The following is a 17,787-nucleotide window of genomic DNA, read 5'->3' on the forward strand; positions in this document are numbered from 1 at the left end:
ATTAAGTGTTTTAGGCATGATTTTAGTGTCTTTGACAAAACATGTGTTCTAGTTTTAATTTTCTTGTTCTGTCATAGTAGTGTTACCTCAGACAGTGATGTTGTTTTGTTCACCCTCTGTAAGATCTCAGCTGGGAAGGAGGAGTTGTCTGGATGAGGTGTGTCTGGGTGGAAGACACTTCCAAAATAAAGATCACGTGTCGGCACGACTTTGTTTCTTAGGAGAAACACCGCCCTCCTGCGGACCTCGGCAGTATAGCAAAAATAACAGCAATTCAGGACGAAACCATTGACTGACAACGCACCAGTGCACAAGAATTTGAAACATCTCAGTGAAAATATAACCAAACAGTGATTATGAAAAACTCTGAATAAATAAAGTGTTCATATGACGAATGATAACACGTATTTCTTTGACACAGATAATGTATTATTATGAGGGCTTCAGTCGCCCCCCACGCTTTCCGGTGCAATGGTACGGTCCGATAGTATTGAAGGCAAAGCTGAAAAACGGTTTGTTTTCACCGAGAAGAAGAAGCGTTAGTGATAATCACCGCTGTAGCATCTATTTATCAAAACGGTTTGAAGCTCTTCTTTTATATCTGGGTGGTTGTTGCACAGCGGCTTTCTAAGCTCGCCATGGCTCTGTGCGGGGGTGTCGGAGCCATGGCTTTGCCCAGCGAGCTTATTGTCCACATATTCTCCTTTCTATCCGACCGAGACAAGCTTCGGGCCTCGGCCGTGTGTTCGCGATGGAGGGAGTGTCTCTTCTACCCCGCGCTGTGGACCGAGCTCAAACTCCGGATAGGTGGTGGTTGTGACCGCGGTGGCTCCAGCTCCGATGAGACCTCAAGACTGGAGTTCCTCATGCGGAAGTTCGGCTCCTTCGTGCGGGAGCTACAGCTGGAGCTCGCGCCGGTTGAGGGTTACCTGAGCCCTCTGAACAACGACCCATCGTCCGCCAGGATGGACCAGCCTCCGGGTCCTGAGAGCGACCCGCAGCTTTCCGAACGATGGAGAGACGCCATGGCCACCTATTTAGATCAGGTGCTGTGTGTGTTCACCAGCATTCGCAACAACAGGTAACCTCAAAACGTCATGTTGTGCTTGTGTTTTTATTTTGTTTCATGCACTCGCACGACACTCCGTCATTTATTGAGTATTTGGTACGCAGCAGTAAGCTAGCAGCTAGCTTAGTTAGCTATAAACAAACCCTGACATTAGGAGTTACGTAATCGGGGGGTCACGTCTTTGCAGTGGAGCTAGCAGCCAGCTTTCTCATTACATCTCTGAGGACGACATGGAGACGTATATATTCTCCGCCTACCACATTAAATAACGACGCTCAAAGTATACTACCGTGTCGAACGATTGTCTCTTTTGTTACAACTTCCATTTTCTATGTCACCGTGGTCTGCATGGACCAGCAGATACAATGCAGCACTGGTGGCCAGAGTAGGCTTTGTCGGCTGCGACTTGCTGATATCAGCAACTGTCACACAAATATATAGGGTGTGCATTTATATATTTAGTTGGGCCTTGTGTTTACATGCAGTAGAATGTACTAAATATGTACTCACGTCACGTAAGATTGAAGCGCCCCTGTTCATTTCTCCCTGTGAAGCTGTCGCGTGGTAGTACTGTTTAATTGAAATGTAATATTCGGATTTTGGAGCTGCACTTTTCACGGCGATACCTTCTCCCACATTCTCCATTATTCTCTGCGGTGCTTTGAAGTATTGAAATAGCACACATCCGGAGCTGTGCTGTTCATGTCTTACTTCTGCTGATGGGGGCTAAAAGCGCCACTGTTGTTTCAATTTCTCTCACTGAGCAGCATTTTGTGTTCAAGCAACAGATAATGCATGTCAACTTTGTGTCCCAGATCCACTGTGTATATCAGCTTAAAAGTGACACAACTAAATACATCCGGCTGTTACATGTACTTATACATGTACATACTCCCTTTGCTTGATTTAAAAAATATATATATATTTTTTTTATTTTGCAGTTTTCAGTTATGTTAAAACACAAAAACAAAGATTCAGATGCGTGTAACAACTAACTAATTCATTAATTAACTAGCCAGTCCTTACTTACAGAAAGAAGGGCAGAGGCAGAGGACAGTCACTGGTACAGAGATATAATCCTTATTCCAATCTAACTTCCTCCACCGTTGCTTAATTTTTAATGTGATGTTAAGTGAGAGTGTGCTAACACAGTCTAGTACATATCAGAAACAAAGTTGCTGTTTTTATTAACTGATGTCTTTCTATAATGGAGGATGGTGAAATGGGTCCAGAAATATTTTGTCCGAGAAAAGTTACATGACCTTTGAGAAACGTTTTTATCTGTTTGAATTCTACAGCTAACTCAGAATTAGGAAAATCAACAAGGTTGTATTGTTTGGTGCCGAGCATTCAACATTTCTTGTCAATATCTGTTTAGTGGAGATAATTTTAAGGTATAAAAACTGAACAGCTTTATGCAACATAAAGAACTAAATCTACAGGTGAACTCAAGTAAGGATTGCTGCATGATTTATTTTGGCTACTTCTGCATTTGTGGAGTGGATTTGCAAATCAGTAATGAAATAATGAAGTAACTTGGTTTCATTGTTTCATAATTAAGTGTGTTTTACTAAGTCACACTTTTTTTGTGATATGTACCCTTAAGCGATAATGCTACTTAAACCCATCTCATCTCAGTTGTTAAGTAAATCACAAACTAGTGTTTTATTTATCTAATCCATTCGTTTACAATTATAAATGCTTCATGTTGAAAATCAGTTAGTTAGGTACTGATCATCATTCTCATTGTGTTTACGTGAGATAAGTAGTAGGACCTGCAGTTGCTACTGGTTTCCTGCAGAGACACGTGATGAAGCTTAGATTTCATCTGTTTTACCGGAAATAGAACATAATGTGCGCAATAATTTGCAGGTAGGCCTGTGTCCTGTGTGGCGGTGTTACATGCAGGCTGTTGATAATCCTTTCATACACATTACATTAGTGATCGCCAAAACATCAAAACCAATGTAGAGAATCTAAACGAAGGTACAGTAACTGGGTGCATTGTGACCTTTATGTGTACCTTGACTGCTGCTCAAAGCATCAACTTTTGGCACATAGTTAGCTGCTTGACTGTTGCCAATCACTGATCTATTTCAGGAAACTGAATTTAAAGAGCCTCTAGACAGCAGTACAGTGAATTCTGTGCATGACAAGAGATATCTCAGTAACCACGACCAGGGCCGGGTGAGATCTTAGCTTCAATTGTTCACAAGGAAAGTCCCTCTCTGGAGTTTGATGTGGAGTTGTAAAATGTATAAGCTTAATCTTTGTCTCTGTTGAAAAACTGCATACATCCCGTGTTGTGTGTGACAAGCAAGAATTACATGAGTAGTCTAAGCAAATGTTGACAGAGCAAAGAGATGATGGGTTACTGATGGCAGATGACCGTCGTCTCAGGGATTTTAAAAAGGAGGATGTGGTTCTTGAAACAGAAAATAAATGCACCACAATATGCTTTAAATAACACTTTTGTATTCTTAATGTAGACTTTCAACTATGGGTTTTTATTGAGGTTTGTTTATTTTTTAAAAACATTTCCAGTGCATTGTTTCTTCTGTCTTCTTGTCCTTTATCTCTGTGGATCTCTGTAGCATAGGCTGCCTTTTTCTCCAACCATTTTACATTTTCCTCTCTCTCTTGCTCTCTCTCCAGAAACCTCCAGAGGCTGAGTCTCTATGGAGACACCTGTATTCTCCAACAGGAGGGACTATTGGACAGCTCCAACCTGCACCAAATTCACCAGGGAGACAAAAAGATTAACGAGTAAGCACAAGCTAAGCATGCAAGTTATTTCAGTTGTGGTTTCTGTCCACAGACTTGGAAATAGCACTATTGCAACAAGTTATTTTAGTGCAAAAATGAACATTACATTTACTCTCATTAGTCACTGACATTAAAAGTGGAGATCCATTTGGATTTTAGTTCACTTATAAAATGAATTGGGAAAGGGCTAAAGATGGTTCTCATTGATATTTGGAATATTGTGTTTTCTAAAATGAGATAATTGTTTGAGATTTTCTGAAATTAACAAATTTGTTTTCTTGCCAAGAAGTAGAAAAAGATTTAAGTTAGAAAATAACAATACTCATATGAATGTCCACAGCTTGCAGATGGCAGGGCACATTAAAGCTCTAGTGTGTGATGGTTTTTTGATGTCACAGGGCAAAGCTGACATAATTACTTTTAAGCATTCAAGTGGTCTCAGAGGAAATGAGACCTCTGCACTTTCTGTTGCCACTGCTTACAGACTAGAAAATATCCTACCCCATGATGGTACAGCTACATGATTAATAGAATTGTAGTGTGAGTGTGTGCAATTGTATAAATGCTGTAATCTATAGGTCCTGAGTTAGTTAGTTAGTTAGTTAGTGTAGTTTAGTTTTATTTCAAGCACATAAAATCATCACATAACAAAGAACAAGATGACAGGGAAAAGCAAAATTTTCAGCACTCAGAAAGGAGTGAGAAGAAGTATAACTTACACACTCCCACCCCCTTTTTACAAGCTATTAATAATAATTCATTGATTCCACTTTCTTTGCTTTGTTAACATACTTTTTTTTTTTTTTTTTACATTTTTACGATGCAAAACATCCATCCAAACCATTCACCAAACACTTTTTTGGTCACCTCACACACAATCAGATTTGCATAATCAACCTTTTTTAATGTAAACTATCATATTTATATGCACTTTTATTCTTTACTACACATGCAATTATTAATCAATGTGATAGTATCTCCTAATCATGATTAATTACAATAAGCAATACACAATAATATCTTATTTTATGCATTCTTCCATATTATAACTAGATATTCACTTATTCAGATAATGCTCGATATTTTGTTATTATAATGGATTTATACATCCTTTTAAATGCACAAATGGAAGAAGACATTTTTAAGTTTTGATTCAGATTGTTCCAAAGATGTATCCCTCTAACAGAGATACACTGGATTTTTATGTTTGATCTATACTTAATTTTCTTAAAAATTTCAGTTCCCCTTGAATTATAATTACTGTGTTATTGTGTGGTGATATTTTGTATTAAATTCCCTGTAAAATATGTTATACCTCTGTGGGATGTGTCACATTTTTACACGCTCTGCTTATGGATGAAAGTAGATGATGTGAAAAAAATAAAAAGCATTGCCCTTAAATCATTCAGAATGATTATTGCAATGCATCACCCAATGCATTTTAATGCAACCCAATCCAAATATTCTTTGCCATTTAGAAATGCAGGTAAATACTTGGAAGTAGATCTAAATTCAAGGCCATCCGGGTTTTTACCTGAGTGAAATGTTTCTTTGACTGTGGTTTCTATGAAATATTTTCTCAGTGGTGTGTTTCACTGTGAGGTATCCTTCTTTGCTCAGACCGCAGTCATGTTTTTCACTCACTGTTTTGTTTTTCCAGCACAAAATAAGTCTCTGGTTTGATTTGAATTGGAAAAAGTGAGTGTCACAGGGTCTGAACATGGCAGATAAGCTGGTAAAACCAATTGAAGCTAATTTCCATCCTCTTGTAGTTGATTACCAACCTCCTCTGCTCTCTGCAGAATCCAGCAGCTGTTCATGGAGCTGCTGTCTAACAGCAGGCAGTTGAGGTGGCTGTCCTGTAGCTTCATGCTTGGCCTGGTGACCCCCTGCTCTTTAGCCTGCCTGTCCAACCCTTCAGCCGAAACCTTGCAGCACCTCAGTTTACTGGACCACCAGCTGGGTATGTGTTTGCTGGGTATATCAGATGCTTACTGCACTACATGACTGTATCTACTACTCTACTTATCTCTCCCCACTGTACTTATGTATTTAGTTTACAACTAACATATTATTCACACAAATTCACAATATACAGAATTCAAATATACAAGCAAACATAAGAAAGGAGAAAATGCATCACTTGTATAACAAAGCAACAGGGCATTTATTAATCTATTTTAATAAAAATTTGGTTAATATCTTCTCTTTTGTGAATTCCATGTTTTTCTTAGTTGTCCCATCCTCAGTTCAACACACTTGTGCTGTTTCTTTGTAATGCTTAGTAACATTTTAAGTTTGTACTTCTTGTCACCTGTCTGAATTGTGTCCTCCTTCAGGTCCACTCATCTCACCATCTGAGCTGGATCGTCTCTCTAATCTTCATTCTCTGGCTCTGGACTTCTCTGATTTGACATCTGAGCTTTGTGGTTTGCTGGCATCTCCACGTCGCACCCCTCTGCACCGCCTCTCCCTGCTGCTCAACGGTGCTGCCCTGGAGTTTAAACCTTTAGAAGGGACAGCTACAGAGGATGACTGGAAAGCACTGGTAAGGCAACATTGTCTGTGGCACTCCACCCCCAGTTCCCCAAAAAATTTACTTAATGTTTGACTTTTGCTTGAAATGCACCAATGAACCCAATTATTCGTAGGTTCGTGTTAGCACCAACCTGCGAGTCTACATTATGGCCCTGGAGGTCGACAGCATGGAGCTCCTCAGGGTACTCAAACCGAGCCTTCCTCTGGAGCGCCTTCACCTCGACAGTTACAGCACACTGGTGACTGATGCCACCTTGGAGCTCATCTCCCAGCAGTACAACAAAACGCTGACCCATTTCCTGCTCCTAAGGGATGACCCCGACTTTCCTGATCTCAGCGTCAATCGTAACGAAGACCCTCTGGTCCTCTTGGCTTGGAGATGTACTAAGCTGGCTGTGTTGGTCATACATGGTGAGTCTGGTTTATTTTTCCTGATATAAGTACTCAGAAAATGTAATCTCAGACTGAGGTGGTGGCCTCATTTACAATGTAGTCAAGAAACAATGTTGAGAAAAACAATATAAATGTTCACTGAAGAATAAACACAAAAGAATTAGAACATGAACTTAAATAAAACAGTTTTGATTTGAACAATTTTGGGGGCAAAATGTTGTACAGAGGGGTGTATTAGTAAGCACACTTTTTCACTTGTTCATGTAATTATACATAGTGGGGATAGATATAATTTCCATTCATGAACTCAACGTGTTCAATGTGTTTAGCATAAACAACAAGACCACCGCCACCGCAGACAGGTCTGCCCCCCCCTCTGATCACCACCAAAATTTAATCATTTCTTTCTTGTGCCAGTATCAACATTTCCTGAAAATTTCCTGAAAATCCATCCATAACTTTTTGAGTTATCTTGCTAACAAACAAACAAACGCACGCACACAAAGCAAAGCGATCACAATACCTCCTGGCGGAGGTAACCAGCACTCGCAATTTTGTAGCATAGTTTTAACACAGTGTAAAGGAGCCCATATTAAAAGAAAATAATAAAATATTCTAACTGAGAATTCATGAACACATCTCCTTCTTTAATTCAACGTTGTCATTATATGTTATGGTTTATAGTTAATGGTATCTTCTGTGTAACGCTTCATTAATTGTTATATCATTACTACTTCGCCCTGTGTGTCTGTAGGTTACACTGTGTGGTCTCATAATCTGGTGGCCATCTCTCGCCTTCGAGGCTCCAGCCTTCGTGTCCTGACCGTGTCCGAGGAGAGCATCGACTTTGACCCAGACCAAGCTGTGTGCATGGAGGGCGACCCGGTCCATAATCTGGTCAAAGAGGTTTCCCTGGGCCTCGGACGAGTTTGGCACCCTTGCCTGGATTCCAGTTTGGTTTTGTCTGAACCCACTCAGCACTTCCACCGCGAGCTGCATGCCTTCAGCATGGGCATGTAGGCAGGGGTGGCAGATACAACACATCATAGCCTAACATGTGTCAAAACCAGGCCAGACAAAGCTGACCCAAGTCAGCCCTGACCTCAGATTCATAATAAAACCAGACTATAACTGACTCCCAAAGCAGTCTGTAGAGTACATTTATGTTAGGGAATATCGGCGGATAGTTTTATTTTGTTTTTCTTTGAGGGTTTAGCAAACAATTAATCAACCATTTTCCATCTGGGGTGGGTTTCTTGTTTTCCTGCTTTTCCTCTTGAGTAGCACATTTATTAATTAGATATTTGAGTGCACATGTTAAACCGTAATCTTGTCAATTTTCAGATGATGAATGTCCAATGAAAACTGGACATTCCTCTGTAAAATTTGATACATGTTTATGTTGTTCTAGATCTCCAACAACAGTTCACACATATTATTCGAGTAGTCTGCTTTGGGTCAGTCTGGCCAGTCTGGTCTGGTCTTGCCCACAAGTATTCTGAGCTTGATGTCTCTCCACCTTAATAACCTCCCGAGCCTCTGTATGATGTAACTTTGATTTGTTTTGTTTTTCCTTTTTTCTTTTTCATCTCTCCCTGCTCTGCGTATAATCTTGTTTTTCCTGTGTGGTGGTTCCCTCGCCTGTATAGGCTTTGTGTGTGTTTAAATATATTATTATCCTGTTCACAGCTAGAACAAGACAGGCAGGCGGGTTGAGTGACGATGGATTTAAAGAGCAGTGGGAGGGTGTTGGGAATGCGTGTTCAGACACAAGCTACTAGCATTAGTTGTGTTTTTTTATTTTATCTTTGCTCTGTCAGTTTGCGTCGCTTAAGAAAAAGTTGAAATTTGTAAACTAATCAATCAATCACCCCCTGGGTAATCATCTTAGCTGCTTCTCCCATTGCTCTGATTGAGCACCTCGTGCACTTGTCCACTAGTTTGAGAGCCTGCCAGCAGGGTGGGAATTTTCCACTGTAAAATGGCTGCAGTGAATGCAGTTTCAGCTACAGCCATGTCAGTGCCATGACTCAGACTTGTGATCTTTGTTAAGTGGCATTTCAAAGCCATGCGGGTTTCTTAAGGCTATTAGGCTTCTTACTTAACGGTGTTGTGGAGAATATTGTTACATGCTTGCCGCCAACACACTTCCCACCCTGCTCACTTGTCGACACTTTGGGGAAATCTCACTAGTCGACTAATGAGGGAGCCTTGTCTTCCGACTGATATTCAGAGCCAAACTATAAAAATCAACCCATCACTGTACAACGCAGACCTACTCTGTTCTGTCTTCATATATAACAAGTTGGTAGCAAATCTTGACCTTTACGTTAGACACAGCTGTATCATGGGTTTCCTACAGACTTTTTTTTTTGTTTTGACTAGTATCCATGGTCCAGAGCCTTTATGGACTTACCTTCACTTCAAGTGCATCATGAAGTTCTGAAATGCGTAGAAATGTTCAAATATTTTTTTATTACTTCTAATAGGAAATGCATTATCATTCCATAATACCGTATATAAGTGCATCTCTGACTAGTCCCAGATGTTTTGGTTAGGCCATGCTAAAACACCAGTATTCTGAAGGCAGTTTCTACACCTAGGTGTTGCTGACATGCCAGCAATGTCGTAGTTAGAAAAGGTGAATTTCTTGTTTTCACCAAACAATTAACAGGGAAATGAAAAGGATGCACTGAATGTAACTTATTTCTCATTCTCTCATTCTGTTGGCCAGTCAAGTCTGTGTTTTTCCTTTCTTAGTGAAGGCTTACTGTTTAGTCATATTTACCGCCAACAATTGGGGCTGCTATTGTATGTTCCACTGACAGCCAAGACAGGTTCAGTTCAGAGTAATGGCACCTACAGCACAACATGACATTGGGTCGCGTGGCTCGTTTCTGTGGCGTAAAGTTCTTTTCCGTCAGTCTCAGGTAGGCTTTTAACATCACTATACCTACTGCAGTGATAGTGATGTTGTCCAGTGGGGTGTGTGAAACAATCAGTTAACGTTAGAAATTGTCTTTTTTATTTTATTTTGAGTCACAGTTGCCTTGGAAACAGCCCCTTGTTTTCTGGATACAGTTGTTGTTAATGATGATGTTTATCTTGCCATCTGATAAACCCTCACACCTCTTTAGTGAGGGAAGGTCAGCAAACCTAATCATACATTTGTTTTCAAAGATTAAGGTTGATAAAGACTTACGAATGGCAGTCTGCTCATTGCACATGTTTTATATCTCAGCAGATGTGAGGGGCAGAGTGTGGTGTGGAGTGGTAGAAAATCGATGCTGTCGATGAAGGACATGCTGGGCCCAATTAAGGTCTGGACTGAATGTAATGAATTACCTAGGATGAAACGATTTATTTCGGGTACAGCAAATCTTGTCCTGATGTGCAGCTGGCTGGTTTTTCAGGCATTCAGTAAATTTGTAAAGAATCAAAGTGTCTGTCAGTATCTGAGTCTTAACTTGTAAAATACAAAAGTCACCACGATGATTGCCTGGCCAGGTACTGTAGCTGAAGTCTTTCATCAAATGTCTGCCACTGCAGCAGAGCTAAGTGCTAACAGAATTACCAGGTCTTACCAGGTGGTAATTGGGCCCGGTATAGTTCCACTGATGCTCCAGTGTTGTGACTGCTCACTGGATATGACAGCTGTGGTCCACTTGTGTCTTACTGAGGACATCTCCTGAGCTAGGGATTTTAACAGTTAGCCTTTTGAATGGCTTCAGCTCAGTTAGTTGTTGTGCACACTATGGCTTTTTAGAGGCTGGGGCAATGGTATTGCAGATTACGAAGGTCCATATCCAGATCTGTTGTTTACAAGGTTGAGTGGTGATATTTGAGCAGATATGAAACCAGCATTTTACAACGTGCCAGCAGTAGTGTTGGGCCTGCAGCTACCAAATGTTTGCCTGTTTGTGAAGGGACCTTGATGGTTTAGCCATGATAATCTCTAGTCCTTGGTCCATATCTCAGGATAAATGCACTTTGGTACCAAGAGTTTCTTTTAAAGGCTGTCTGTGGCTGTTTATAGAGCTGTACACTCAAATACCTATTCTCAGAGGGGATAGCAATACCAACATAACTCACTCAAACCAAAATGTTGGTTTTTATCTTTCTTCCTCTCATCATTATTTTTAGAACTCAACTTTGTTGGTTCATGTGAGACGATTAAGATGTTGAGGTTTTGTCTAGTGTGTAGTCATGACCTGATGAAGGTTGGAAAAATCTGCAGTGCACTGCAATGGAATGTAACGTCAAACTAAAGTCTTCAGAGCTCAGCAAACTGCTTTTTACCAACACATGATTTTAAATAGCTGATTTTACAAGCTCCGCCCACACACCATGTTTGCTTCCTCGTCTGTTTCCTGTCTTAAGATGCAGATGTTATTGAATAGTCACGTCTCTGTTTTTACAGTTTTAGTCAGGCCTTGTGACAGCATTACCACCCAGATTAAAGTCAATTAAATCTAAATATATAGTCGTATGAAGTATAAATAATACTGTTCATAGCCTTCTCTCTTGGCATGAAGACAGTGTGGAAGAATGTGGCACAAGAGTGTATTCATTATCTAATAACTTCAAGAGTCTCAGCTAGGAGCCACACAGCTAGAAACGGATAAAAACAATGATATAGATAATTGCTGAATATCCTTTTTTGTTTCTGTTAACTTTTGTTTTTAAATGCACCAAAAAAGATTATTTTGAACATGAAGTGAAGAGAGATCTGTTTTTAAGCAAAGATCTAGCAAGAGGGGGAAAGATGAGACACGGTTCCATAAGTAAGGCAACGCAGATAGCTTCACACACTAATGAGAAGCCACATGGGTACAATGCAGCATTTCACCTACATCCAGTCCCTGTGTGTCAACACCAGAAGCTATATGGTAAACCACCTTGTGCCTAAAAGCCTCTGGAGTCTCACTGCTTTTCTAACCTCTGCTCTCCCCAAGTTATTTGCTGTGTTTGCTAGTTCACACTATGGTGTTGTAGTGTTAGGAATTACAGTAGCTAGCGTTTCTGCACATGTTTGGAATTTCTCTTTGAGTCTGCCTGTGTTATCTGAGCAAGTTATAAGCTTTGAAAATTCTATTCATTAGATGTGTGAAAAAGATAGTAAGAATGTGTGTACAAGTCTCAGTAGTGCAGCCATCATATTTTTTCTGCTTGCACATGTATGTGTGTTTGTATATATGGGGGGGGGTCACTAGTGTTGTATGTCAGTCTTATCTCTTACTGTGCAGCAGGAAACAGGAACAGAAATCGTTCGTTCTCAGGGTACAATCGGTTTTCAAAAAGAGGAGGAGGAGGAGGGAAAGTAACAATAGCTCAGGCGTCTAGCTCACTCATAAGGAGTCACTGGATCTGTTCTCCTCCCGTGATGTGTTTTAAGCTGCCAAAGACCACAGTGAAACAAACTTAACCCAGACACATGTCTGTCTGAAGTGCCCACATATACACACTAGAAGGAGGCTGGTCCAGTATTGTTTCCCACTCTGCACCTCCTTATAAGATTTCCCTTTCTGCTGTGTTTCTGTTGTTATTATGGCTCCTTGTCCGCCCCGCTCTTAGTTTCTGCCACTGACCTGTCACTGCTCTGACTCATTTTTGTGTGTCTTTGTTATACTGTATAAACTATACTGTGCTGGACCAGGTAAAATGTGAACAGCTCACATTGTCATTAAGTACCAAAGCAGACCTGTGTGCAGACGTCTGGCCCATGTTGTGTTTTAGCTGTAGGCTTTTCTTGACAAATCCTGTTTTGAAATACAGGATTTATATCTAACATATGTTAGAAGCAACTTTGCACAACTTGTACAATATGGCCAAATTCCTCTGTCTGAATGGCACTCAGGGTCTACAGTTCATGTTGCAAAGCAAGGCCTTTTCAGTCCAGTGCAGTACAGTTGGATAGTGTGACTGAGGCTGCAGCAGCGGGTAAAAGGGTTGAACTGTGGCAACATTTTCACACCTTATTCCTCCTTGTTTATCTGTTCTCTATCAGCTGTTTCACTGTGAGGAATGTAAAAACTAAATGCGAGGAGGACGAGGAGTTTGGTTCAGTCTCAGAGCACATCAGGGACTAAACACTCCATCAAAAGCTGCTCCCTGACAGATTGTGTAACAGAAATATTGAAAGCATGGCAGCCACGTTTCACCAGGCTACTGTTAGAAGTTTTAAGAGCACAAGGCCATCATGCCTGCTCTGATACGTTGTATGGCTGATTTTACATTTTGGAGGCAGGTGTTTAGTCCCAGAGTTTTGGAAGTGTGAAGCAATTTGTAATGGGACATTCCATATGGGGGGTCGCTCAGGCTGTCTGACAAGCGAACAGTTTACTATATGGCTTAAGTGTTTGCATGAATACTAGATTATAGACATAAATATAAAGTATATTTTTTTTACTTTGACGTAGATTTGTTTTTGAAGTGATGGAAGAGGATGCAGCTAATGCTGACCAGTCACACCAGAGTACCAGCTGGTCTGAGCAGAGTGGAGGTGTGATACCATTTCGAAGTGGTTTGTGCTGCACTTTTAAAAGTCATCTGTGTTCCTGCAATGTCAAGCGTCCTATTGACGCTTCAGAATCTAGAGGCCATTTCTGCAAGCTTTTGTGTCCGGTACACATAAGAGAAGTCTATTCTGCTGCCACACTAAACGTATGGACAAGCTACTCTTCCCATTAAGTTTCAGTGGGTTCACTCATTCAAACAATCCACCTCCTCCAAGAACATTTTAACACAGTAACAGGAACTGTCTGCATATTTAGTTCACTGAACATGTACAAATGCGTAAATACACACTGCAAGGTTACACATTCACTCTGGGTAAACAGAGGCTCCAGGTGACTGCCCAGGAGTGTTGTGTATTACTATACTATACTGTTTATACACAGAACTTTGATTGCCACACATCTACCAGAGCCTTATGTTTGATGCTTAAGTGAGAGCAATTTTCAAGGTTCTAGAGGGGAAGGGGGGCAGTGGTTATTTAGGAGTCCATTACCAGCAGTTACTGTACACAGATGGGATCAGTTCGATCAGCCCTTTTGACCCATTTGACTTGTTTTTTTAGTCTGTTTTCTGTGCTCTTTGTATGGATTCATAGAGAAATGCTGGAAGATAACAGGTCCCCTGTGGACTGATGGGTAATTGAATCCCCAGAGCTGGCCTCTAATGTAGTCCATCTGAGACATTCGGCCTTCACAGCTAATTAAAACTGTGTGACGATCACAGAACTGTAGATGTACATAGATCTGGGCATGTCTCTCTTACAGGCACATACACAAAGACCAGGCTTTGATGCTTGAATGATTGTACTATAATAGCCAGTACTATTATCACTGACATAGTTGGACGAGTGTGTGTGTATTATTCTAGTACCAAAGCAGCAGACGTTGTCAGATCTGCATCAGTCTGAATGCAGACTCAGGTCCACTGGCAGATGTACATCAGACATGAGCAGGTACATTTTTTCCATTGTGATCGTTGCTCAGACTCAATGCCAGCCTGAGAGGTTGTAAAGTTGACTCTCGGGATGTTGCAATGTTTAGAAGAGTAAACTGCGGAAAAGAGGAAGTGACATGCATCTGGGCCTAAAAATGTTTCTGAAAGGAGTTGAATGAACAGACAGGGTTTCCTCATCACAATGTGACATTTTAGACACTTCCTTTTTTGTTGTTCTTTTTTTTTTTTAATCTAAATGCTAAGACCATAGACTACTACAATACATGCAAAACTCCAAATGAGCTCTCCTAGGGCTGGACTCATGCAGGAATGTGAAGAATCTGATTAGCATCCCTGTATATCTTTCTGTTACATAGAGGAAAAACACTGGAAGTGCATGGCACTAGTATAAAATCAGTTTTGTATAAGAGATAAACATAGATATATATGAGGCTAGATGTGATCTCAGTGAAGGAGGGGTAATCAGAGTTGGCCATCAGCAGCTAGACACCCGGAGAGCCTTTGAGGAAGCGTCAGTGCTCCATGTTGATAAATGGGAGTAAAACTTTCTGGACAGTTTGGGATGGGTTTTCTCAGCATGACAATGGTATTAATGGTATGCTCATACTCGCCATCATACTTGTAGAAACCACAAGATGTCACTGATATAAAACAAGGCCAAACTCTGTCAGTAACTGTGGTGAATACCAGTGAGATGAGCGTCATTCCTGGCTATACCAAGGAACTGATAGATATTCATGCTCAGTGTTAGCCAACTATCTTCATTTAGATCTCAGCTACTGTGGCTCTGATGTTTCTGGCTGGTAAACAAAGTCTTTCTTGTCAAGTCTGGAGAGCCAAACCTCCTAATTAGCCAGGCAGGCAGGCAGGCCTGCTGCCCAGTCCAGCCTCACAACTATGCAAGAGGAATGCATATAATCCACACTTAGCTCTTTTTCAGTTTTTATATTTAGTTTTTCTTTTTCTCACTGTCACGCAGTAGACATAAAGACTTCAGCTAATAAGAACTTGCAATGACAATACTTGGCCTTATGATGATTTATGAAATCTTATCATTTTGTTTTAAGATCTTTTGATTCTGGTCAGCCAGCCCAGCGACAGCAGCGGTGACGGCGGGCTCACTCTTGGTCTCTGTGAGACTGGCTAGACGGCCCCAGTTTTATCGTGGTACGAATGTTGTGCATTTGTTTAAAATCAGGACAGTTTGCAATAACAGCAGTCTTACTAGTGGCCACAAAGGGGCACAAGCAGTGCTGACAGCGCCCGGCTGCGTCTTTAGAAAACCACAGAGGAAGAAATATAAACTATATAAATAGATATATAAAAGTCACACAGTGCAGATTTGTATAGGTATCAACAATGCATTACCGTGGTATACTTTTATGCAACACATGTCCGGGTTCAATTTATGAACATGAAGTATATTATAAAAATCACACAGACTTTGTAAATCAGAAGCTATGTCGTCGTGTGTTTTTGCAAAAATTATTTTACCATCTTAAATGTTGAATATTCTGAGCGTTCTCTTCCTGTGTGATTGTGTTTGTTAAAGTGAGCGCATAGCACTGGGTTTTACTTTCTTTATGTGGAACCAGACTTATCCCAAAATACAGCTGGACCAGGTTTTGAATTGAACTGAGCCTATTTCAAATAGTTTTAATCTGAACTCTTTCTGGTTTTTAAAACATCTGAGTGTAGTTTCTGACTGCATGTTTCAAAGAGCTAAATGTGGTGCATCTGTTGAAATACATCAACAGCATGAACTAAGTCTTGTTGTATCCACTTCTACCCCAAACTCCTCTAGCAATTGTCCGTAAATAAAGAGCTTTTTTTGTTGAGGACTTGGCTTAATCTGTGTCTGTAAAATTGCATTTCAATTAAACTTAATTATATAACTTAGATTTAAAACCTCTCCAGCTGTTTTTTCTTTCTTTCTGTTTTGTTTTGTTTTGCTTTTTGTTTTTTTGTTTTTTTTTTTGGGGGGGGGGGGGGATAAGTCTGCAGGGGAAAAGTCCTCTAACCAGCTAAGAGGCCAGATTTTATCATTGAGAACAGTGTTGATCCATGTTGTTGGTACATACAAGCCTCCATGTGAAACCTCTTAACTGACAGATGACACACTCGAGGGGTCAACCTGCCGAATGTTGATTTGGTTCAATGTGGAATGAATGCTTCTCTTCTTTTAGTCAGTGAATAAAAGTATCCATAAAGTCATTTTGGTTCTTTGTCTTATTTCTGCCTGCTGTTTAACAGCTGACAACACTGTCTGACAAAGCGGAAACAAAAGATATTAAGCTGTAAACTCAAATGATCATAAATGAATTGGAGCATTTACACAACTTCAGAAGTGTCTAGACTGATCTCACAGTGAGAACAGGTGGAACAAACATTTACAACAGTGCATTAAAAATCCTGTGGTTGGCATTTAGCAAACAAACCACAGTTCCTTATTTACCCAGCTGGCATAATGTGTGTCAGACATTGTGCTGAAAGCTCCCACATCACCTGAGCACATCACTACAGAGCTAACGATAAAAAGTAAAGGTCCATAAAGCTATAGTCAGTCATTTTTGTATGCCACAAACGCAGAAATACAACAGACTTCACTTGGTAACACTAGACCATCACTTCAGATGGGGTTGGTGATCAATCAGCGCACTGGAGTGTGGAGATACCATGACACATGGAAATGAGATTCAACCACTGTCACCATGACAACACAGAGGAAGTATGGAGACAAGTGTTGTAATGATCCAAGAGAGAAAAGGTGAGCACAGAAAATGAGAAAAACAAAGCAATGGGAAACCAACCAGGAATAAAGATGGGTGTTTCCCTACAATTACTCCCTAATCGTATAAAATAAAGTACAAAGAGAGGAAACAGTAAAACACTGATGTCACTCACCCACTGAGCTCCATTCAGTTTTAAAGGAAATCACTAAGGTAGCACTATGATATACTTTTTCACGCACATGTGGATATATTAAGAATCTCAAATAATGATTACAATAAATGAAGCCTGAAATTTAGAAACTGAAACCTGGAAAACTGTTCACTCTTTATGCTGAATAAAAACATGTTTTCTGTTTGACACTGGTCTAGGGCATATCACATAAACATTTTCCCATAATGAGCTATCACCTCCATGATTACTACCCTGTAATTAGATGACTCACTATTGAAAGGACATGTCTGCTACAAATTAAATTCATTTGATTTTACACATAAAACAATGCAGGGATAGATGTTTGTTAGCTTTCAAACCTTGTGAAATCCCTATGTACTTATATTTCAGATCACAGACAAATGTCAACACAACAGAGAAATACAGTCACTAATTAATGTGAGTTTTCTCTCTGTGGACAAAGAGCTTGTTCATATTTGAACAATGTGACTATGAGATTAGAATGTTGTTATGCAATTTGGCTGGAACAGAAACTCAATTTTAGTGCCCCACAGTTACCATGGATGTGACAAACAACGCTGAGGTGGCTGGATATTCAAGGTATTTATCTTGCCTCCCCAAAGGACTAAAACAATTAGAACAATGGG

At 40.3% G+C, this 17,787-nt stretch overlaps 1 protein-coding gene across 1 annotated transcript; it reads left to right on the forward strand.

The window, feature by feature from the left end:
* The first annotated feature begins 485 nt into the window (after positions 1 to 485).
* Positions 486 to 16,218, forward strand: fbxo33 (F-box protein 33). The gene is made up of 6 exons (XM_030125996.1): positions 486 to 1,081; positions 3,725 to 3,835; positions 5,638 to 5,798; positions 6,175 to 6,383; positions 6,487 to 6,784; positions 7,521 to 16,218. The coding sequence occupies exons 1-6, from the start codon at positions 639 to 641 to the stop codon at positions 7,784 to 7,786; spliced, it is 1,488 nt and encodes a 495-aa protein (XP_029981856.1). The 5' UTR covers positions 486 to 638; the 3' UTR covers positions 7,787 to 16,218.
* The last annotated feature ends 1,569 nt before the right edge of the window (positions 16,219 to 17,787 follow it).

Source organism: Sphaeramia orbicularis, chromosome 22 (genome assembly GCF_902148855.1).
Source record: "Sphaeramia orbicularis chromosome 22, fSphaOr1.1, whole genome shotgun sequence".
Lineage (NCBI taxonomy): Eukaryota > Metazoa > Chordata > Actinopteri > Kurtiformes > Apogonidae > Sphaeramia > Sphaeramia orbicularis.